Source organism: Kogia breviceps, chromosome 15, assembly GCF_026419965.1.
Source record: "Kogia breviceps isolate mKogBre1 chromosome 15, mKogBre1 haplotype 1, whole genome shotgun sequence".
Classification (NCBI taxonomy): domain Eukaryota; kingdom Metazoa; phylum Chordata; class Mammalia; order Artiodactyla; family Physeteridae; genus Kogia; species Kogia breviceps.
The window spans coordinates 74,414,893-74,440,444 of NC_081324.1; the positions used below are offsets into that span (position 1 = coordinate 74,414,893).

General features: G+C 39.4%; 1 protein-coding gene across 2 annotated transcripts in view; it reads right to left on the bottom strand.

Moving 5' to 3' along the window:
- NAA25 (N-alpha-acetyltransferase 25, NatB auxiliary subunit) overlaps window positions 1-25,552 on the bottom strand; it is a 74,914-nt gene that overhangs the window by 48,999 nt on the left and 363 nt on the right. For both annotated transcript variants that reach the window (XM_067016140.1, XM_059040518.2), the window contains exons 2-7: window positions 14,092-14,177; window positions 12,931-13,069; window positions 9,623-9,741; window positions 4,916-4,990; window positions 3,692-3,799; window positions 3,245-3,323 (exon numbers count right to left, since the gene is read on the bottom strand). In XM_067016140.1, coding sequence (XP_066872241.1) covers window positions 3,245-3,323; window positions 3,692-3,799; window positions 4,916-4,990; window positions 9,623-9,741; window positions 12,931-13,069; window positions 14,092-14,177 — 606 coding nt within the window. The remainder of the gene's footprint in view (window positions 1-3,244; window positions 3,324-3,691; window positions 3,800-4,915; window positions 4,991-9,622; window positions 9,742-12,930; window positions 13,070-14,091; window positions 14,178-25,552) is intronic.

Below are 25,552 nucleotides of genomic sequence, written 5' to 3' on the forward strand. Positions count from 1 at the left end.
AGACCTGATATATTTAGACCATAGACAGACCATCCATACACTTCCAAAACATTGAATAAGCTTGGACTGGAATGAGATGAGAAAGGGGAGATGTTATGAGGAAGATAAAAAAAGAACAGAGATGAATCAAACTCTTCCAACAGCTGGGAACAAAAAAACTAGGACTATATTTCTGACCAAATTAGATATGCCCTGTCCTTTTAGAATGGTTTAGCAGATTAAGGATGCCAACAATTACATTATGAACTTTCTATAGAGAATCTAAATTGTAACTATCCATACAACTACAACCTAACTGAATAAAAACAGAAAGTTGACTTGTACCCACCTGCAAGGAGACTGAAGTTAGAGAGTAACATTAAAAATAAAAACAAAAACTCTTCCTACATTTTATATAATTAAAGTAGTTAACTCAGTTACTATTACAGTTTTGTGATAGCACAAAGTCTAGTAAAAGATATACATACTTGTAAAAAACAAAGTCTTTCTAATGGCTGGACCTAATGAGAGTTCTGAGGCTACTCATCTACAGTGAGTTACTCCCAATAACCATAAAGGCACGATTAAAAAACCAGAGTTGTCAAAACGATAACTGCATTCCCACGAATTTTTCCTAAGGAAATCAAAGATGTGTACATATTTAGGAACCAAAATCTCATAAGTGTCCAAAAATAAGGGAATAGTTAATGCTATCTATAAAGTTAATACAAATCAGTTTTCCAACAACAAAGGAGGAAGTATTTTCACAACAATAGAAAAGAGCTAACTTCTTAACATGTAAAGTACTCTTGCAAATCAATAAGCAGATTAACCAAATTTTTAGAAATAGGAAAAGGATAAGAAAAAGCAGCTCAGAGAAAAAGAAAAAAATATTAATGGCTTTTAAACAAATGAAGAAATAATTATCCTCCCTCATAACTAAATAAAAACTGTAAGGTATGTTTTACCTATCTCATTGAAAAACATAAAAGGTTTGATATGGGACTTCCCTGGTGGGCGAGTGGCTGACTCCATGCTCCCAATGCAAGGGGCCCGGGTTCGATCCCTGGTCAGGAAACTAGATCCCACGCAACGCAACTAACAGTTCACATGCCACAACTAAAGATCCCGCATGTGGCAAGGAAGATCCAGCATATGGCAACGAAGACATTGCCAGCCAAATAAATAAATATTTTTTTAAAAGTTTGATCCAACATTTTGATAATATAGGTGGGTAAATATGCAAAGAAACAGGCCCTCTTACAATCTAATAGCAAATACAGCTGGTGGAAATGCACACTGTAGCCTCTTAGAGTGCAATTTGGTTTAGAGCAAAGATGTTCCTTGCAAATAGCCTAAATACCCCTCAAGGATGAGCTATGTAGTAAACTGTCTACGTTTACACTATGGAACATTGGGCAGCCATTAAAGAGAGTGAGTTAGTGAGGTATACCTCTAAGACACACTGTTTAGGTAAAAAAACAATGGGTCTAAGAGTATGCAGAGCAAAGGTCACAAACTCAAATGCCTTCATAGGACAGACAGAATAAACATTTAAAAATTTTAAAGAAAAAAAATATTTAATAAGAACATTGTGCTGAGTAAGATTACTCTTAGGGTCAAGGTACAGTATGTTCTCAATTGTGGTTTAAAAATGTGGGGGGCCCCTTTCTGCCTCCGCTGCCATCATGGCACCCAGGAGAAAGTTTGTGGTAAAGGGGGGCAAAAAAAAGAAGTGGGTCCTGAAGTTTACTCTTGACTGTACCCATCCTGTAGAAGATAGAATAATGGATGCTGCCAATTTTGAGCAGTTTCTTCAGGAGAGAATCAAAGTGAATGGAAAAGCTGGGAATCTTGGTGGAGGTGTTGTAACAAATGAAAGAAGCAAAAGCAAGATTACTGTAACTTCTGAGGTGGCTTTTTCCAAAAGGTATTTGAAATATCTCACCAAAAAATATTTGAAGAAGAATAACCTATGTGATTGGTTACACGTAGTTGCTAACAGCAAAGAAAGTTACAAACTGCATTACTTTCAGACTACTCAAGGTGAAGAAGAGGGGCTTTCCCTGGTGGCACAGTGATTAAGAATCCGCCTGCCAATGCAGGGGACATGGGTTTGAGCCCTGGTCCGGGAAGATCCCACATGCCGCATAGCAACGAAGCCGTGCACCACAGCTACTGAGCCTGCACTCTAGAGCCCACAAACAGCCCACAAACAACAACTACTGAAGCCCACGTGCCACAACTACTGAAGCCTACACACCTAGAGCCCATGCTCCACAACAAGAAAAGCCACCGCAATGAGAAGCCCACACACTGCAACTAGAGAAAGCCCACGTGCAGCAACGAGGACCCAAAGCAGCCAAAATTAAATAAATAAATTTTTTTTTTTTTTTAAATGATGAAGAAGAGGAGGAAGATGAGGATTAAAACTCAAGTATCTGGGGACCTCCCTGGCAGTCCAGTGGTTAAGACTTCACCTTCCAATGCAGGGAGTGCAGGTTTGATCCCAGGCCAGGGAACTAAGATCCCACATGCCTCATGGCCAAAAAACCAAAACATAAAGCAGAAGCAATGTTGTAACAAATTCAATAAAGACTTTAAAAAAAATGGTCCACATCAAAAAAAACAAAAACAAAACTCAATTATCTGGTATATTTTGTATGAGTTCTTGAATAAAACTTAGGACCCCAAAAGCAAAAAAAAGGGAAGGGGGAGGGGAAAGATACTACTTTAGAAGGATATACAGAACAGGTAACTGGAGAAGGATGTAGAGGGAAGAGGGTTGGAGATCTGGGGTAAAATCATACTCCTTGAATTTTCTGAATCCATGAATTATTTTCATTCATTCATTCAATCATTCATTCGGCTATGCCGGGTCTTAGATGCGGCACATGGGATCTTCGTTGCTGAGTGTGGGATCTTCCTTGCAGCATGCGGGATCTTTAGCTGCGGCATGCGGGATCTTAATTGTGGCATGCAGGATCTAGTTCTCTGACCAGGGATCGAACCCAGGCCCCCTGCATCATAAACGCAGTCTTAACCACTGGACCACCATGGAAGTCCCCATGAATTATTTTCAACTAAAAATTATTTTTTAAAAATAAATACAGAAAAACCTGAAAGAATCTAAAATGATCGCAAGTGATTTTTTAAAGTCTTTGTATCTTTGTTTCTGTATGTGAAAGAAATTTTCCACAATAAAATTTGTCAGGTTTAAATAGGAAAACAAACAAAAAAACTTTAAGAAAACTCTAAAAATTACCTCCTAATTTTCCTCTGATGACATCCAAGGCTTCCTGGTACTTTCCCAAACGTTCTAGGATCATATAATAAAGTTCAACCTTACAAAAAAAAAACAAGAAGTGCAACCACTGAAACTTTTCAATAATAAAAAGATAAATCATTTGTATGTTTTTAAAAAGCTATCTAACAGAAAAGAACACTATATCTTCAAATAAGATGAAATTAACAGTGAGAATCAGACCATAGTTATCTCTCCTATCTATATCTCAGCAGAGAGTACGTTCTGGAAACATGCTAGAAACAGCTCCTCCACTCATTATACCTAGGCTGGGGAGTTCCAAAGCTTCACATTTACACAAAAGGCAAGAGTGAGGACCCAGTTCTCTAAATGGAATAAAGCAACAGTTCATAATATTGTAACAACATCAAAAACATGCAAATACAAAGTGGGGCTTAAATTACTCACTTCAGCCTCTGCTTCTATCTTGTCCTCTTTTACCATTTTTTCTACCATTCTCTCAGCAAGGGGCAGAAACATCGTTTTTGAGAGGTTTTCATCCTGCGCTGATATAGACTAAAGGAGAAAAGATAAATGTTTGCACTATTTATATTATTACCATGCAGACCATTATTGTGACTCTGGCACATAATTATCAACCCATTATGTCAAACATCAGACCTAATTTGAACTTGCCAAGAGGATGCATTAGAGAGTGGTTTGCTTTATAGGAGATTTCTTTACTAAAGATTCTTATCTTATGCATTCTTGAAATACACAGTTTCCACAATATGACCTAACTTTTAAATATTAGGCCATTCATACATTTTTTTCTAGAAATATGTTAAGAAGGGATATGTTTATACTATTTAGTATATATCAAGGGTACCAGGTATTTGAAGAGTCAAAAACCTTTCAGATGTCTTCTTGAGACCTTCACATATTAGAAGGGAAAATGTCAATTCCTTCTATTTATAGTATGGCTTACTATTATCTACAGGTACCTTAGCATGATATTAATCATTTTAACATTGCCAAAGATTCTGCTTAGAGCTCATTTACCCCCTGAAAACAACCTTTCAGGGAAGCTATTATGCTTATTTTATAGCTAAACTAAGGTTAAAAGATTCCCCAACAGCTCAAGAGACATGGTAAAGCCAATGTTTGAAAGCAGACCTGTCTGAACTGAGCCTCTCTGTTCTTAACTGCTACATTTTAACTCCTTCCTCCCCATCCTCTCATACACAGTATCTTATTTTCGTACTTATAGCTGCTCTGGGAGATGAGCATCTCCATTCTGCAAAAGAGCAGATTGAGGCTCAGAAAACAGAAGTGATGAAACAAGGTCACCCAGTTCAATAATCTGTTCAACAACCAACAATAGTGCCTTAAAGACAAACCTCAAGTTAAAATATCAAACATTTTGAGGCTCATACTTGATCAAGTAACCCAGTAATAGATCTAAGATTCAGGAGAAATACACTCTGTGCTACACACAAATAAACCAATATATCAACTCAAAAAGAATACTAAAACTCATCAACTCAAAAAAAATCAACTGACAATATGTCACATCCCTATTTGACACATGCTGCAACACATTACCCAAGATGTTCAGAGGACACATTAAGGACAATTACTATATACAAAAATAAAAACAAATCTCAATCCCATTCTGAATGCCATACTCACTTGCATTATTAAGCTCATCACAGACCAAAAGTAGTAAGGGTTTTTGGGGACAATCTTATATAGAGCCATGCCAGCCTGAAAGACAGAGAACCATAAATACTTAATTTAGAAAACATCATACAGAGGGTAATTAATGACCTAGACATGTGGCAAGAAGTTTCCTAGGAAAATAGCAACATGTTTACATATGCTGGTTACTCTAAGTGCCTAGTAACTTGATGGATGTTCTCTATAGGATAACAATAGAGGTAATCCCAAAGGTGAATTTTTACAACATCAAGAATGATATTTCACCTTTTGAATCAGATTTTCTCAAACTGAAGCCCAGCGTTCCTAGAGAATACTGCAATCCAATATAGTTCTGGCAGACTACCAAGCAAAAACAAAAGTTGGGTTATGAATGTATATCAATAAACTTTACTGAAGCCATTGCACTAATCAGTTATAGTAAAACAAAGAAATCCAGACAATATATTTAAACTTCAAATTCAGACAAAATTACTGACATAATTCAAAAAATAATTCTTAAGTTAGAAAAATATACAGGTTCTTTCAATATACCATGAATTAGAACTGAACCCTCTCATTGTGAAATGTATAATATGCAAATACTTAGAAGTAAGAACATGGCACAAAGGAGCAAAATAGATCTATTCATGTAAAACTGAGAATCTGTCCATAATTGCCAACTAATAATCAATGCTAAGAACTCTGTCAGCTAATTATCACAGTTACTATTTTATTTTTTAATCTTTTGCCTATCTTCAATCCACTTGAAAAAAATACATGGAGCCCCTATTAAGTGGAAGGAAATGTCTATTCCTGCCAAGGATATAAAGATTGAGTCCCGATCCCCAAAGCACTTAAAAGCGAGGGAGGGCTTCCCTTGTAGGGCAGTGGTTGAGAGTCCGCCTGCCGATGCAGGGGACACGGGTTCGTACCCCAGTCCGGGAAGATCCCACATGCCGCGGAGCGGCTAGGCCCGTGGGCCGTGGCCGCTGAGCCTGCGCATCCAGAGCCAGTGCTCCGCAACAGGAGAGGCCACAACAGTGAGAGGCCCACGTACCGCAAAAAAAAAAAAAAGCGCGAGGGAAAGAGATAAGACAAATATTCAAACAACTAAAATATTCTTGGCAATAAAAATAAACATCCTATACAGGGAATTCCCTGGCGATCCAGTGGTTAGGACTCGGCACTTCCACTGCCAGGGGACGGGTTCGATCCCTGGTGAAGGAACTAATAATATTCCACAAGCAAAGCGGCAGGGCCAAAGAAAAAAAAAAGAAAACAAAAACAAAAACACCCTATACAAAAATACCACACTAGGGTGTTTCCAAGGAAGGCAAGGTTAGTAAGTTTGTTTATTCCTTTCTTTTTCTTTTTTTAAGGAAAAGTAGGGAAGAGCATTCGCCAAAGTAGCAGTCTTTCAGATGGACCTTGAAGGTGAAACAGAATGTCTACAGGCAAAGATGGGGGGTAAGAATACATATACAAATAATACAATTATTTGGGGTGAATGCATAAGTGAGTGAATCAATTCGAAGTAGGAGCAAAATGAGTAATTAAACAAAAACATTAAAGAAAGAAAAGACATATGATGACAAGAACAAGTAGGACATCTAGCTGAAACAAAAAATTAAGAGCAGGAGAAGGGAAAAAGGCTAAAAGGTAGACAGAGGTACCTTTGTTATAAGGCATTCCAAAAGGAGTCTATAGAGAGTAAGCGACTGATAGGTATAAATCTACACTCTTCTAGGAAGAGTATTTTAGCAGTACTGTGAAGAAAGAAAATAGGGAGAAATAAGAGGTGAGGCAATGAAGAACTAAACCAGGATGAGGTAGATCAAATAGAAAAAGAAACCTCAGGGAATTCCCTGGCAGTCCAGTGATTAGGACCCTGAGCTCCCACTGCTGAGGGCATGGGTTTGATCCCTGATCCAGGAACTAAGATCCCGAAAGCCCCGTGGCCAAAAAAAAAAAGAGAGACAGAGAGAGAGACCTCAAAGACACTGTGGAGGTAGAATCAAGATGATCTGGAGACAAAATGGACATAGAGGATGAGAAGGAGAGTCTAGAATGGCTTGAGGTCCCTGCTCTTAACACCAAACTGGATAAATGAAATGGAAAGTGTTAGAAAACCAATTTTATTTGATAACTTGGGGAAAGAAAACATTTTTATAATGACACACAGAAATAAAAAGGAATAGAATATTAAATTAACATGAACTTTTAACATAAAAATTTCATGCCCACACCCTACTATGTTATGGGTGATTGCATTCTGCTGCTACAGAAAGCTTCTGACCAGAGAGAAATTTGAAAACCATGGCTGCAAACTGGTAACTCAGAGAATAGGAATGTCACTTACAGAAAAAGGAAAGTCTAGTCACCATATGAATGACTAGCAACTCTTTATTCAAGGTGGTTTTAAATTTACCTGCCAGAGATGATCAGTGGGGCAGAAGTCCTTAAATCTTCTGATTCCCTGGCTTCCCTCCCTCCTACCTCCACCAGTTTATGCAAATCATTCACTTATTTAACAAACGTTTATCATGCAGATGCTATTATAAGAAGTGAGGATTCAGCAGTGAACAAAAGACTTTATGAAACATAACATGTAATTTATAAAATACCTATTACCCCAGACTGACATTCCCCTTTCAAAATAGCACACATATAAGCTAAGAACTGTAACTACCTTAAGCAGCAACAAAGGCAGAATAAAAATCAGACATTCCATTCTAAGACATTTAACTCTAGAGGACTCCATTCTTCCAATATATTAGACTAAAATAATGCAAAAGCAAGCTATGGTTAAAACATATTAAGAAACCATAACTACTAAGCCACATCAAAGCAATGTCTCCAAAAAGCAAGATGCAAAATTGTATATATCTCTGGCAACATGTAAAGTTAAGCCATACAAAAATATAATCTGTTCAAGTGGCAGATTATTTTTTTCACTTTTTCAAAATTTACCTTAATATTGCTATTGCATGAACTTGTACTTTTTGTTATTTTATAAGTGTGTGTATAATATATATTTCAAAAATATATTTCGTGGGATCATAAAATTAACACATGCTTAAAAAAAAAAAAGAAAGAACAGAAATTAAGATGGAAAGTATCCACAGCCCTATATCCTGGCAACAATTCGGTACATATACTTAATAAGGAAGGGTGGAGGGGAGGGGAAGGGAGTGAGAGAAGGCCATTTTACAACCTGCTCGTCTCACTTAACATATATTGGGAATATCTTTCTATGTCAACAAATAAAGACACACAGTACCATTTGGGGGGTGGGGTGTTGCATTTTGTTCTACCATATAGGTGAACTATAATTTCTTTAACTATGTCTGTATTAATGTACATTTAACATACTTTACTTAAAAAATATTCCTAGGGGCTTCCCTGGTAGCTCAGTGGTTACGAATCCGCCTGCCAATGCAGGGGACATGGGTTCGAGCCCTGGTCCGGGAAGATCCCACATGCCATGGAGCAACTAAGCCTGTGCGCCACAACTACTGAAGCCCACGTGCCTAGAGCCCATGCTCTGCAACAATAGAAGGCACCTCAGTGAGAAGCCCTTGCACTGCAACGGAGACCCAATGCAGCTAAAAATAAATAAATTTAATAAATTTTTTAAAAAAGCATATTCCTAGAAGTAAAAATGATACTAAGGATTTATATGTATATATGTTAGTGATGCCAATTTTAAAAATATATACACATTTTAAAATAAAATAAAAATTATAATCTGTGAATATTTTTCCTGGGAACATATCAATACTCCAACAATAAATAAAATAATGATAAAATTTCTTCAAAGAATTATATTTGGGCCAAAAAAACTCTTCCAGTTTAAAAACTTACATAAGCAAATACAAAAATTGATTTGAAAGACAAAGGGTTTATCTTAATATAGTATCTTCCACCCTCCCTGGTCTACCTATCTATTGTTATAGTTTGATATTTCAAGTAAACAAGACAAAATAAAAATCCAAGTAGGAAAACTCTGCCTTCCAAACATATTATACCCACAAACAAAGCATTTCTTTAAAAATTCTAGCTTGACATCATAACCCTTTATGAGCTTAAAAGTGCAAATTTCATTTCTCTGGGATGCCAGCTTTATGCACCTATTAGTCCAAATGTATCCAAATGAGACTCCTTCACATGTGTACAAGGGAACACCTAAAATGTGCTAACTGGCAGATAAGCTGCATCCAGACAAACAAAAAACAAAAAAAACAAGCATCCCAAGCAATAGGGATTTCCCCCCCATGGATTTAAAAATCTTAGCAGGCTATATAAACAGTTAAATTTACAAAATAGATGTAAACTTTTACAGTTAATCTTTCTATAGTCTGTTCATTTTTTGCTCTAGGAATTCTGCCCATTTTCTGAAAATATAACAGCAATCTGATGCAGTGAGACAATCTGAAGCCAACTTACCAGAACCAAACAAAACATACCATCAGGCCACAAAGGAACAATCACATTTCCCAAAGAAAACATTTAAAGAACTTGAATAATTGCTCATCTTTAAAACACACACACAAAATAACTGGCTGATCTCCACACACAAATACATAGATTCACTTCTACACATATATGCAAACAAACATGTGCAGACACACATAGCACTGCAGTTAAACCACATTAATAAAAAATCCTGCAGCCCAGGAGGTTTGGGCATCAAGTTACCTGTTGCATTTTCTTGTATTCGCCCACTCTGGCATAGGCCATGAAGAGGTGAGAGTGATATTCCTCACTATTGGGAACTTTCTTCACAGCTGCCTCATAAAGTTTTGTGACTAACTCCGCTAAAACAAAGAGAAATAGAATTTTAATTACCGAAGTATAACAAATCTTAACAGCATTTAATTTTTTTCCTATTTGGAAGAAATAGATGTCTCCTATCATTAAGGAAGAAGAAAGTATTTGCTTTGCCTCATCTGCTCATTACTCTTACCTTACTTAGGTGTTTTCCGATGAAGCATGAAATAGGTTAAGCCTCCCCATGACGTTTACAATGTACAAGACCCTCCAGGATCTATCTAGCCTTTCTGTCTTCTTCCAAACTCTTCCCTCCAGCACTTTATGCTCTAGCTACATCAAACTACTTGTAGTTCCACTAGATTCCCTGTGCTGTATCAGACCTCCACGACTTTAACACTGTTCCCTCTGCCTGGATTCCCCTTTTCCTCTCTTTTCTACTGAGTGAACATCATCCAAGACCCAGTTCAAAATGTAATCCTTCCCTGAACACAATCTCTGCTCCTCCATCCCAGTTTGATCACTGCTTCCTTCTGCCATCTTTAAATCTTATAAATAACGTTCTTATACAATTTATTAATATATAATGCAACATACTATCTATTGATCTATGTTTCCTCATAGACTATGAGTAACATGAAAGCAAAGAATACCTTTCATCTTTGACTCTGATACAATACTTGTCATACAAAAACATTCAACAAATACTTGCAGGATAGATAATTTTTTTTTTTTTAATGCTGGGAGAGAATCCATATCCCTAAACAACATAATCCCTAAATAATCAGATATAATACCTCAACTCTTAAGTTTTATCTTTTATACGAATGAAACACAAAATTGAACTATAAAATAACATTTTCTGCCTGCTAGGTTGGCAAAAATTTTATTTTACTTTTCCCAGTTTTACTGAGAAACAATTGACAAAAGCTGTATATTTTCAGGAGTACAACATGATGGCTTGATGGCAAAATTTTTTAAGTCTAAAAATACCAATGACGGGACTTCCTTGGTGGTGCAGTTGTTAAGACTCCAAGCTCCCAATGCAGGGGGCCTGGGTTTGATCCCTGGTCAGGGAACTAGATTGCACACACATGCTGCAACTAAGAGCTCACATGCCACAACTAAGGATCCCACGTGCCGCAACTAAGGAGCTGGTGAGCTGCAACTATGGACCCCGCCTGCTGCAACTAAGACCCAGAGCAAATAAATAAATAAATAAATATCACATAAATTTTTTTTAAAAAAGAATACTAATGATAAAGATGTGGAACTCTGGAACCCTGATACACTGCTAGAGGGAAGGTAAATTTAGAAGACAAGTTGACACCATGTTTATCTTTAAGCTGAACCTACACATACCCTATGACCTAGCACCTCCACTCTAGATTCTAGTGTAGTCACCCAGTGAAGTATTCTGTGACAGTAAACATGAATTAACTACAACCACTTGGATATTAGATGAAAAGTGCAAGTCACAGAAAACATACAGCATGAATCCATTTATATTAAGTCCAAACTAAGTGAAACTAATAATGTATTACTTAGAAAAACAAATGTGATAAAGATTTAAAGACAAGCAAGAGAATAAAAAATATTCAAGATACCAAATCCCTCTTAAGAAGTTAAAGAGGAAATGAGATTGATGAAGGACACACAGGAAGTCTTCTTAGTACAGACATACCTCATTTTATTGTACTTCCCTTTACTGTGCTTTGCAGATATTGTGTGTTTTACAGATTGAAGGTTTGTGGCTACCCTGCATCTAAGCAAGTCATTGGCACCATTTTTCCAACAGCAGTTGCTCACTTTGTGTCTGTGTTACATTTTGGTAATTCTCATGATATTTCAAACTTTTTCATTATTATTGTATTTGTTATGGTGATCTATGACCAGTGATCTTTGAAGTTACTACTGTAATTGTTTGGGGGCACCACAAATCACAACCATATAAGACCTTGAACTTAATCAACAAATATGTGTGTGTTCTGACTGCTCCACTATCTGGCCATTCCCATCTATCTTCCTCTCCTCAGGCCTCCCTATTTTTTGAGACACAACACTGAAATTAGGCCAATTAATAACCCTACAACGGCCTCAAGTGAAAGGAAGAGTGCCACATGTCTGGCACTTTAAATCAAAAGCTAGAAATGATTAAGCATAGTGAGGAAGGCATGTCGAAAGCCAAGACAGGCTGATAGCTAGGCCTCTTGTGCCAGTTAGACAAGTTGTAAATTCAAAGGAAAAGTTCTTGAAGGAAATTAAAAGTACTACTCCAGGGAATTTCCTAGAGGTCCAGTGGTTAGGACTCCCACCTTCCACTGCAGGGAACACAGGTTCAACATCTGTTCAGGGAACTACATCTCACAAGCACGGCCAAAAAAAAAAAAAAAGAAAAACAAGTACTACTCCAGTGAACACATAAATGATAAATAAGTGAAATGGAGAAAGTTTTAGTGGTCTGGATAGAAGATCAAACTAGCCACAATATTGCCTTAAGCCAAAGCCTGACTCAGAGAAAGACCCTGACTCTCTTTAATTCTATGAAGGCTGAGAGAACTGGGAAACCAAAAAATTCATAGGACTCACTTTACTGCAATATTTGCTTTAATGTGAAACCAAACACATGATACCTCCAAGGTATGCCTGTACTGATAATGCTCTATTTCTTAAATTGGGTGGTAGGTTTATGAATGTTCATTTATTCCACATCAAATGTTCTAGTGCTACATAAAACATATTCTTCTATATTATTAAAGATATGTATTTCATAATAAAATATTTAAGAAATCAACAATGAAAAACTTTATAGATGAAACTAGGCAGACTACCTAGGATATGCTTAGAAATAATCTGGCAGGCAGAGGGGTATACATAAAATTGATCATGTCTCAATAACTGCTGAAGGTGAGAAATGGACACAAAGGGATTTATTATGCTATTCTCTGTTTCTATGTTTGAAGTTTTCCATATTAAAAAGTGGAAAAAAAGGCAACTCTTTCATTTAGCAAATCAAAATGTCATAAATGAAATTCAAGTCCTCATTCCAATTCAAGGATCCTAATACATGTAAAATATTCACTCTGCCTACAGCCTTTGCAAGCCATGGTTAATGCATTTTTTACCTGTTGCCATCCATCAAATCATGAGTGATAAGTAAATCAGACAAACAGAGAACTCAGAAATACCCCAAAATTAAGCACAGTTTTAAAAACAATGAAAATAAAGAAACATACGTCGATGCATCTCCCGGTAAAGAATAGTCAGTGCCTGCAGCGAGTTGTCGTCTGTGGGTTCAAGGGCTGCCACCTCCTGCGCCAAGGTGAAGGCTTCCTCTTGCTTTCCAGTTCTCTGTAAACCAATTGCCTTTAAAACCTGATAGAAAGAAAAGACAAATCAGTTTTAAAAGGACAGAAAAGGAAATATGTACCAAAGAAAGTCAATTTTAAATCACAAAATAAGTTATAAGGTATGCCTAGGTTGTGAATCAACTAACTATTTTACTAAAAATATCAGCAAGTAAAGATTATTGCCAGGGCTTCCCTGGTGGCTCAGTGGTTAAGAGTCCACCTGCCAATGCAGGGGACACAGGTTTGAGCCCTGGTCCGGGAGGATGCCACATGCCAGGGAACAACTAAGCCCATGCGCCACAACTGCTAAGCCTGCGCTCTAGAGCTCGTGAGCCTAACTACTGAAGCCAGCGCCTAGAGCCCGTGCTCCGCAACAAGAGACACCACTGCAATGAGAAACTTGAGCACCACAACAAAGAGTGGCCCCCACTCGCCGCAACTAAAGAAAGCCCATGCAGCAACGAGGACCCAACACAACCAAAAAATAAATAAATAAATAAAAATAAAGTTTCCTTAAAAAAAAAAAAAGATTATTTCCTATTTCAATCATATTAAGAATGCACAGGGGCTTCCCTGGTGGCGCAGTGGTTGAGAGTCCGCCTGCTGATGCAGGGAACACGGGTTCGTGCCCCGGTCCGGGAAGATCCCACATGCCGCGGAGCGGCTGGGCCCGTGAGCCATGGCCGCTGAGCCTGTGCTCCGCAACAGGAGAGGCCACAACAGTGAGAGGCCCGCGTATCGCAAAAAAAAAAAAAAAAAAAAAAAAAAAAAAGAATGCACAACATTGCTTAAAAGGACTCTGTGGGGTGGGGGGAAGGACTTTGTGAAAATAAAATAAATTAGATAAGTCATGTCCAGAAAAACAAGCAGCTAGCTTTTTATTAAATACTCTTTATGGCATTTCATGTAAGTGATCAGGCAAATAAATGGCCTAAAAAATACTCTAAAAACACAGATAGTCACTAAAGAGATTAAACACCTCTTCCCTTTAAAGATTACAGTATATAACCCACCAAATATAAGTAACTCAAGGGCAAATGAACTTACCTTAGCACAATGAAGATCCTTATGCTTTTTCAACAATTTATCTGCTTGCTGAATTGCCATTTTATTATTACCATTATCAAGATAATCTATGAAAACAGAAATTATGAGTTATTATATTCTTTCAAAAACAAATATGAAAAATGCATAGGCTAGTATCAGCTGTTTCAGAAAGTATCCTAATTCGGTTTTAAAAACATCATGGAGCTGATTTTAACTCTAAATGGATAGGATGGTCCAGAACACAATCTTAAATTTCTAGTCATCTCTCAACCAAAAGCAATATAATCCAGTTATACTAATCCTAATGAAGATTCAAAACCAAATATATTTAGATAATAGATGACACTAATATTTTTACCGATGGGAAACAAATGGGTTTACTCACATAAAAATTAAAATATCTAAAAAGAAAAAACCTTTATTATATTCAAGATTCAAATCTACCAAATGGACCATGTTCCCTCAATAAAATGTTCAGTGAGTCTTACTATGCCACAGAGTTAAGGATAATTCGTTGAAGAAAAAATAAGAAGAGAATAGTGAGTGGGGGACTAAATCCAGCAATATCAGGAGTAGACAAGGATGTAGGGAAAGCAGCACTTTCATACACTCCGGTTGAAATAGAAACTAGCACTGACTTTGAAGAAAAATTGACATCTAGGTTCCCTAAGCTATGCATCCATTCCAAAATTCAAGGCATATGGAGACCTGCTATAAAATTGTGTTAAGGAAGAAAAGCAATCAATTATTATCCAAAAGTCTAACAAAAGCAAAGATTAATTTTCAGATGAGAGGATCTGAAAGAAAATGATTAGTGTTTTAGATGGGAAATGGTGGTAGCTGTCAATTCTATATAGAAAGATGACTAAACACAGGCCAGTCCACAACCTACTACTACTACCAAATCCCTCTTTGTTCATCAAGGTCCCAAATCAGCATAGGGACAGACAAAACATAAACAACTCAAATTAATCTGTGGACCAAATGCTGGTGAGGACATGGAGCAAAAGCAGCTCTCATTCACTGCTAGTGGGAATGCAAAATGGCACAGCCACCTTGGAAGACTGGCAGTTTCTTAAAAAATTAAACATACTCTAACCATATAATCCAGCTCCTTGTTATCTACCCAAATGAGCTGAAAACTTACTTTCACACAAAAATCTGCACCCAAATGTTTATAGCAGCTTTATACGTAATTGCCAAAACTTGGAAGGAACCAAGATGTTCTTCAACAGGCAAATGGATAAACAAACTGTGGTATATCCATCCATACAATGATATATTATTCAGTGATAAAAAGAAATGAGCCCATGCGCCACAACTACTGAGCCTGTGCTCTAGAGCCCATGAGCCACAACTACTGAGCCCGCGTACCCCAACTACTGAATCCCACGTGCCTAGAGCCCATGCTCCGCAACAAGAGAAGCCGCCACAATGAGAAGCCTGCACACCACAACGAAGAGTAGCTCCCGCTTGCCACAACTAGAGAAAGCCCGCGCACAGCAACAAAGACCCAACGCAGCCAAAAATAAATAAATAAATATATTTTAAAAAGAAAAAAAAATGAGCTAGCAAGCCACAAAAAAATATGGGGGACTCTTGAATACACATTGCTAAGTGAAAGAAGCCAACATGACAAAGCTACATACTATACGATTCCAAGTGTATGACATTCTGGGAAAAGCAAAATTATAGGCAGAGTAGAACAATCAGTGGTTGCCAGGAGCTGGGGGAGGGATGAATAGGTGGAGAAAAGGGGATTTTTCAGTGCAGTGAAACTATTCTGTATGATACTGTAATGAAGGATACATGTCATCATACCTTTGCAAAATGCACAGAATGAGCAACACATAGAATGAACCCTAATGTAAACTAGTAAACTATGGACTTTAGTTAGCAATAACATATCATATTGGCTCAGCAATTGTAGCAAATGCACCACACTAATGCAAGTGTTAATAACATGGGAAACTGGGGGAGAAGAGAGGTGTGTGCGGGTGAATAGGAACTCTGTACTCTCCACTCCTTTTCTGTAAACTTAAACTAAAACTGCTCTAAAAAATAAAGTCGATTAATTAAAAAAAATATCTAATAAAAGCAAAGATTCATTTCTAGAAAAGGAATGTGAGAGTGTTATAAATGGGAAATAGGGTGGTAGATGTAGATTTGAAATACAGAAAGATGACTGAACTCAGGCTAGTTCACAATCTACTACTACTATTGGTCCCTCTTTGCTCATCAAGGTCCCAAGTCAGCGACAGGGACAGAGGAGGCACAGACAACTCAAGATTATCTATGGCCCTGGTGGCCCAGGGCCAAATAACAGAAATACACTATCATTTTACCTAACGGTTTCAATTTTTCTCCTATGAATACTTTACCACAACCTTTAACAGACAGCCACATGAACACGAGTTCCATCTCTTTCGTTTTTCTTCAATGCACCTAATGTTGATGAGCACCAATAATGCTAGGTAAAAAGATTAAGAAGCCTTACTCAGGAGGGAATCACAATCTAGAAAAGATCAAAGACTTAACACTCAGGTAGAGAGATTAGAGAATCACAGAAATCACAATCTTGGCCTGAATACCCAAATATCTAATACCAGTTTTCCTAAATCCTCATCTCAGCCAATAGGCCACCATTTGTCCTTACAGAATATCTGACAGACATTTCAGCTCAATAAATGATATCTTCTCTTCCTAATAACTTGGTGCTGATCTCATGCTGAGTGAGTTCTAAGTTACGTCTGACTCAGTCTTGCAAGACTCCAGGTTCACAGAACATATCTTGAAGTCGTCTCAAAGAGCAGGTGTCTTTTGTTTGTTTGTTTGTTTGTTTTTGCGGTATGCGGGCCTCTCACTGTTGTGGCCTCTCCCGTTGCGGGGCACAGGCTCCGGACGCGCAGGCTCAGCGGCCATGGCTCACGGGCTTAGCTGCTCCGCGGCATGTGGGATCCTCCCGGACCAGGGCACGAACCCGTGTCTCCTGCATCGGCAGGCGGATTCTCAACCACTGCGCCACCAGGGAAGCCCCGAGCAGGTGTCTTTGATGAAACCCCAGCTCTGAGGATCTGCCCACAGATGGATCAGACCAGAGGTTAGGACTACAAGGATATTGAACTTTTCCCTCTGGTGTTGACAAGGCTCTGATACAAAAATACACTGCAACCATGCCCTCTTCTGTGGGCATGGTTTCCACAGACTCTGCTGAAGGGGTAGAATTGGATGAGCATGTCTAGATCATGCAACTGAAGCCCAATGGAGTGGACATTTGACCCAAACTGGGTAAATTAAGTTTCTTCCTGGTAATCTGTAACTACAACACTGAAATCTGGAGTCAGAAAGCTATGGACAGACTTCCCTGGTGGCACAGTGGATAAGGCTTCACACTCCCAATGCAGGGGGCCTGGGTTCAATTCCTGGTTGAGGAACTAGATCCCACGTGCATGCTGCAACTAAGAGTTTGCATGCCACAACTAAGAAGCCCACGTGCCTCAACTAAGGAGCTGGCAAGCCGCAACTAAGGAGCCCACGTGCTACAACTAAGAAGCCTACCTGCTGCAACTAAGACCCAATGCAACCAAATAAATAAATAAATATTAAAAAAAAGAAAAGAAAAGAAAGCTATGGAGAACCCCATTTGGAAGGCAATAATCATTTCCAGTTTGAGATTACCAGTGGCAGCTCCAGAATCTCCATTTGGAAGAAGCCTTGGGAGATGCAAGTTGGTTAATGGGGAGTGAAGAAAAGGAGTTATCTCTTGACTCTCCATTCATATAACATTTATAAAAGAATAAAGAATGTCAATTATCTTTATTAAAAAATTGGGGGAGGGGCAGTGCTGATTAAGCTTGTGGGGGGAGGCTAATGACCTCTCCCTACTCTATTCTCAGCTTGGTGTGGCCACAAAGCCAATACGTTGGGCCCCAGGTAAACTGATGAGTAAGCAGAAAAAACCAATTTGAAGAACCTAGCAGAGAAAAGAATAGACACAAACAGATAAGAGTAGAGATGAGCATCTGAGAAAGAAGCTTCAGATCCTGACAGCTTTCCAGTTTTCATCAGGCTCTAGAACACTGCATTCCTGCCCTAAGCTCCCACAAGGGTTTATAAACAACCTCCCTCTACTTGAGCTTGTGTCAAAGGGTTTCTGTTCCTTGCACCCAGAAGAGTTTTAATTTTAATTTAGACACCCCACAGCATTTAGACTGCTGTCAAGTTCCCCCTTGCTGGATGTCAAGTTCCCCCTTCCTGGAAACCTAGGTGATTGATGATTAACTGGTTGCTGAGTCTTTTGGAAAAAGTTTATTTCCATTTTACATCACTGACTTTGTAATATAAATTACGTAGCCCGGGCTTCCCTGGTGGCGCAGTGGTTAAGAATCTGCCTGCCAATGCAGGGGACACGGGTCTGGGAAGTTCCCACATGCCATGGAGCAACTAAGCCCATGTGCCACAACTGAGCCTGCGCTCTAGAGCTCACGAGCCACAACTTTTGAAGACCACGCGCCTAGAGCCCGTGCTCCGCAACAAGAGAAGCCACTGCAATGAGAAGCCTATGCACCACAACGAAGAGTAGCCGCCACTCTCAGCAACTGGAGAAAACCCGAGTGCAGCAGCAAAGACCCAATGCAGCCAAAAATTAAATAAATGAATAAATAAATTTAAAAAATAAATAAAATAAATTATGTAGCCCTTGGAGAAAACAGGCCAATAAAAATGATACCCTAAGTCTGTTTTTTTAGCCTTTTAAAAACTTACTCAAGGATAACTGTGGCTTGACCATGAGGATTGGTATTGTTCCCTTAATATGAGGAGTAAGCCAAGTCAGCCGTCCACAAATCAGGCATAGGACATAATAAGATGATGATGTATCAGTTAAAGCAGTGTTTTTCAAAGCACGGTTATCACTCCATCTAAAATGTTTTTAAGTGGACCTTGCAGGCAGCACTAGATAACACAGAGAGTGAGAAAACTGACCTTTTGTAATATTTCCCTTATATTAAGGAGATAGTCTCAGTTTGGTATCAGCCTGTCATTTCTTTAACACTTGCTGATGCCTTTTTTTTTTTTTTTTTAATGGAGAAGGAACAGGTTTCAGATTTAGCGTTTCACAACTATCAGAAACTAGTTAAGACCTTAATAACATTGTTTTGTTTTCAATGTGTGTACTTAATTTTATGGTTTTGTTTTCTCAGGGCAAATGACAGGTATTCCACTGATGGTAATGATACATATTATTTCTATTTTATTTTATTTTTAATTTTAAACATTTATTTATTTATTTTTGGCCATGCAGCATGTGGAATCTTAGTTCCCCGACCACGGACTGAACCCATGCCCCCTGCAATGGAAGCGAGAGTCCTAACCTCTGGACAGCCAGGGAATCCCTCCCACTGTCTCTAAAACAAACTTCAAAACCCTTAAAATGGCTTACAAAGTTGAATCCCTCTACCTCTGTAGCCTCATCTCACCCTTCTCTACATTCCAACCACACAAGTCTTTTCTTAGGTCATCAAGTACATAGTCTCTCTGTTCATCTTTCTTACACACTCTGTCCATCACTCCTTTCCATCTGATCACCTGACTAACCTTTGCTCTTTTTTCTTTTCCAAAGTAAAATGTCACTTCCACAGAGAACCTTTTCTTGAAATGTTCCTAACAGTCGAGATGCCATAGTGTGTGCTCTCATGGTAACCGGTACTTTTCCTTCAAAGTCCTTAACACAATTGTAATGATTATGTATACTACTGTTTAAAAAAACTCTTGAGACTACAAGCCCCCTGAAAGCAGAAATCATGTCTGTGCTGTCTGGTACTATCTCATTCCCTGAATCTACATTGTGCCTAGCACATACTAGGCTCTCAATAAATAAGCTGAATGAAGAAAGGAAATGAACAAACTGTACAGGAAAAAAAAATCTTCTAGAAATTGAGTAGTCTATCAGGGGAGTGAGAGATATATACACACAAAGTGACCACAACAGGATGTTCAAAGAACCAATTATTAGTGATGGCTTCCTGCTATTAAGTTAGATTTTTAAAAGTCTTTTCAATTAATTTCTTAGGGGACTCTCCTGGTGGCACAGTGGTTAAAACTCCGCCTGCCAATTCAGGGGACATGGGTTCAATACCTGGTCCGGGAAGATCCCACGTGCTGCGGAGCAACTAAGTCCACGTGCCACAACTACCGAACCTGCGCTCTAGAGCCCGCGAGCCACAACTACTGAGCCCGAGTGCTGCAACTACTGAAGCCCGCATGCCTAGAGCCCGTGCTCCACAACAATAGAAGCCACTGCAATAAGAAGCCCACGCACCGCAACAAAGAGTAGCCCCCACTTGCCGCAACTAGAGGAAGCCGGCGTGCAGCAATGAAGACCCAACACAACCAAAAATTCATTAATTAATTAATTGATTAAGAAAATAAAAACCCAGACATTTAAGAGTGAAGACAGAGGGAACACAAATTTATTGGGTGTCTACTCAAAACCCAGCAAGGTACCGTTAGCATCTCCATATTACAGAAGAGGCTCAGGGAGGTAGGTTAATTGACAAAATCATAGCAGAGAGCAAAACCCAGCTCAGTCTGGCTCTGAAGGTCTGCACCCTTCATTGCCTCAATTTCTCTAGACAGAACTCTTAGAGCAAGAAACTATATAAGTACAGATGGCTCATTAAGCCTAAGGAGACAAAGAACAAATTTGAAATTTATTTTTCTTTTCTTTACTACCTTGCCACAATCCAATCACTTCAGTGAACACACAGAAAACATACCCCAAATGGCCAACTGGTTTCTCCTAATTCTCAAGAAGATACTAAGTGCAGTATTTTTAATTAAAGTATAAATCAGATGCTCTGACAGAAGCAAGAGCACGAACAAAAGAATGAAAAGGAAGGAAGTATGCACCTTTAAAACCTGATTTACACCCACCATCAGGCGTGCACTGGGGTAGTTCCAGCACTGACTGCCTCAACACCACCAGGCTGGGCCTGCTGCAGTTGGTCTTGGTAAATCATCCCAAACCAAATGTGTTCCCTGGCCATCTGCCCTGCTGAGAAGGCTGTGTGCCAGTCATCACTGTTTATTAGGGGGAAAGAACGTGGACAAGAATATTCTGCCCTCAGGAAAATGTTTCAAACACTCGGTTTACATCTGAGCAATTTTTTAGTAAGAGCTGGACTTGGGCGCCAGAAAGGCAATGAGAAGCCCACGTACCGCAACGAAGAGTAGCCGCCCCACACACCCCCCACACACCCCGCGCTCAGCGCAGCAACGAAGACCCAACGTGGCCAAAAATAAATAAATAAATAATTTTTTAAAATAATAAATAAATTTATATAAAAAAGAACATTATCTGAATGAAACCACACAGTATCTGATCTTTAAAAAATTAATGTCTTAACTAATAAAAATAATACATGTCATAGTAAAAATAAAATCCAATAGTTCATACAGGTATAACATGAAAATAACTATTAATCTTGCCCTATGCTCACACTACCCTCTACTCTATGCATTCTTCCAGGAATGTTCTGTGCGTTAACACCTATCTTTTTAAGTTTAAAATGTTTTTAGAATTTAAAAGTCTAAGAGCTTTTTAAACGGTCATAATTTCAGAACAGGAGAAAACAGGTTGTGCCAAGTGACTTTTCTACAGAAAGGCAAGATAATCTTCACTCACCAAGATGCCCTGCCCCGTCCAGGCAAAGGACGAGACTCGCTGAGCTAATACGGTCTAACAGAAGGCTCAGAATACATACAACATCCGACCGAAGACCTGGTAAGTTTTAATAACGAACTATAACAGAATAATTACCTGGAGTTTGGCCACGCATGGGAAGGGAAATGTCCTAACGCACCAAAGACGTGACTATCATTCAGGAAACACAGCTGGGAAATGTTACACCTGATTCAGGCTAGAACAAGACTGCAAGTCAGGAACCATCAAGGACCTACTGTATAGCACAGAGAACTCTACTCAATATTGTGATAATTTATATGAAAAAAGAATCTAAAAAAGAGTGAATATATGTATATGTATAACTGAATCTCTTTGTTATATACCTGAAATCAACGATACTCCAATAAAATTTGAAAAATAAAATAAGTATCAAAAAAAAAAAAGGGGGCTTCCCTGGTGGCGCAGTGGTTAAGAGTCCGCCTGCTGATGCAGGGAACACGGGTTCATGCCCCAGTCCGGGAAGATCCCACATGCCGCGGAGCGGCTGGGCCCGTGAGCCATGGCCGCTGGGCCTGCGCGTCCGGAGCCTGTGCCCCGCGACGGGAGAGGCCACAGCGGTGAGAGGCTCATGTACAGCAAAAAAAAAAAAAAAAGACTGCAAGTCAGTAACACAGATTAGAACAAAGGATTTTGTGCCATAAAAGTAAATGTGTGTGCGTGTATTCTAAAGACTATGGAACTTTGAAACCTCTATTTTTATTTTGCAATTCCTGCATCCTATAAAAAATTTTTTAATAAATGAGTTTTTTATACTTTTTTTATACAGAAATTCTTATTTATTTATCTATCTATTTATTTATGGCTGTGTTGGGGCTGTGCACGGGCTTTCTCTAGTTGCGGCGAGTGGGGGCTACTCTTTGTTGCCGTGCACGGGCTTCTCATTGCGGTGGCTTCTCTTGGTGCGGAGCACGGGCTCTAGGTGCGTGGGCTTCAGTAGTTGCTCACAAGCTCTAGAGCGCAGGTTCAGTAGTTGTGGCTCGCAGGCTCTAGAGCACAGGCTCAGTAATTGTGGCGCACGGGCTTAGCTGCTCTGAAGCATGTGGGATCTTCCGGGACCAGGGATTGAACCCGTGTCCCCTGCATTGGCAGGCGGATTCTTAACCACTGCGCTACCAGGGAAGTCCCCTATAAAATTTATTAAGTGCCATACCTGACCATCTTCCAACTCTACCCATCCCCTAACCACTAAAAACATTTTAAAACAATAATGGTAGAAGAAAGCACTAGGGCTCACCAAGTCACATAAGGATACAACATCTGTTCAGAACCACATAGCACAAGAGAATAATTTTAGCAAAAGGAGAAAGATAATAAAGTAGGTGTTCTGGAAGGTCAAGGTGGTTTTCAAAAACCAAAAATGCAATACCCAAACTTACCAATTTATAAGTAAAGAGAAGCACTCTGAAGATGTTCAACTAATCAACTAGCTATTCCATACCTAGACACCAAAAACAGAATTTCAACCCACCATAATTTCACAATTAATGATCCTGTCCACCTCTATCCTCAACAGTATCAGCAAGAGCTGAGGTCATAGGCAAAATTTCTAACAGCTGTAAAATCCTAAACCTTGGCAATATAAATAATACTGCATAAAGATCGTGATGCTGCGGGATCTGAACTCAGTGAAAGGCTGAGCTCTCCAGTGAGTGCCTGTGTTCAAATCCCAGCTCTACAGTTTACTAGCTGCAATTCTGAGCAAGTTAATCTCTGGCCTTCAGTTTACTACTATGCTCACAATAATCTTATCTATCTAATAGGACAGTTAGCACACAAATAATAAGCACCCAGTCAACGCTGAGTGTTGTTGAACTTTTGGCTGGTGGGCAAGCACCACCATGAATAAGCACGTTCATCTGTCAGCTAATGAAGGTCTAAATTCAAGAATGATAGTGGTTTAGGGATACTAATATATTTAAACACAAAAGCAGAGGCTGTCCCAAAGTCTAGACGTCAAAAGTCAAAAGTGCTCAAGTCAAGGACAGTCTTTCTTTTCCTATTTCTGTCAGTTTATATTAATTGCCTTGGAATTCCTAAAGAAAGTATTTTCTAATCTTCTTCCCATGTAACTATAACAAAAGCTACATAATTCTGGCTTCAGTTTTGAGAATATGACCTATCACATCTGGTTAACATATCCTGATGTTTACCAGTGTGAAACGGACTATAGGTCTTGCTTATTGGATAGTTTCAAAACATTATTATTTCTAAGGGACTTATGGGACACCAAAGGCATTTTCTTTGGTCCTCAAGAACAATTTTAGAAACGCAATTATTCCTGAAAGTGTTCAATCTTTCTAGTTAAAAGAGAAAAAATCTGCAGGCAGCTGCTGCAGAGAGCTGTAACCAGCCACCAATTGTGAACCCTGGATTCAGTTCTTACCCTCAAGCACCCTTACATATTTCATCTCTGCCCTTTAAAATGTATACTGGAGGGTATGAAAATATATAGCCCTGGGAAATTGGAAATCCACCACTCTCCACCTATGTGACCTTTGGCAAGTCAATGTCTCCAGCTCAAAGTGAGGTGATTTCTAGCACAGTGGTTAAAAGAGTAAGCCCAGGACATTCCACACGGGTTAAGATCCTAGCTTTATGTTAGCTGAGTGACCTTAAACAAATTACACATCAATAAAGCCCCAGTTTTCTCATCTGTGGAAAGAAAAGGGAGACAGAGAGGGAAGTGGGACTGGGGAAAAGGAGCCACCTGCGAAGGATGTGTGAAGATTAAATAATTAAGACCAAGGACAGTGACTGACATAATTAGCAGTCTATACACATTAGCTATTATTATTATTTCCCACCTCACAAGGTTGTTGTTGAAATGAGATGCAAGAGCAAAGCATCATACAAATTACAAAAAGCACTACCAACTGTACCAGAAACATAGTTATTGCCCCTTCCAAACAAGTTAAATGATCTCAACTATACGAAGAAGCCTCCATTTAGTAACACCCACACTACAAACAAGAGGTCTAATTCTGCAAAAACCACTGAACTTGAAGCCTTCCTTACCATGAACTGAGCTAGACCAAGACCACATAACCATCTAAGAGGAAAGGAAATACAAAAGGGACCACTATCCAATTATAGAACAACTCGGTTATTGAAGAGGTGTTCCTCCCTGACTCAAATATGTGATTTTTCACAACCGGGATAGCAGAACGCCATCAAGGTCTTAAAGCCTGAAGGTTGAGGTCAACGTTATGGAGGGAGATCCACTTAGCACGCAGAAGGCAAGCTGCAGAGAAAAACCAGAGAAGCTGCAAATAGGAAAAGCCCTGCATGCCCCTCGACACGAGATATTACAGTCGCTTCACCGCTATTCTGGGCGCAAGCCAACCGCCCACCCCACCCCCGCCTCGCCCCACCCCGCCCCCGCCTCCCACGTGTGCCCAGAGCAGCTGTTCCTCCGCCAAAGAGCTCTGGATTGGGATCCTCAAATCCGGGCCTGCTCCCGACTCGATCTGGGTGACCTTGCGTCAGCCCCTTCCCCTCCCGGGGCCTCTTTCTCTACATGCACCGAGTACAGTTAGTCAGAAAACACGTTAGGCCCCGTTCCCATAGGTAAAAAGTCTTAAGCGGGGAATTTTCCCTCAAGACGGGTGTCCCACCCCCACGCCGGAGCCAGCTTCCACCTGCGGGCAGACCTCGGGTCTCCCGTGGCGTGGCCCCGACAACGTAGCCTGCGGGTAGCGTAGGTCTCTGCGAGAGAAA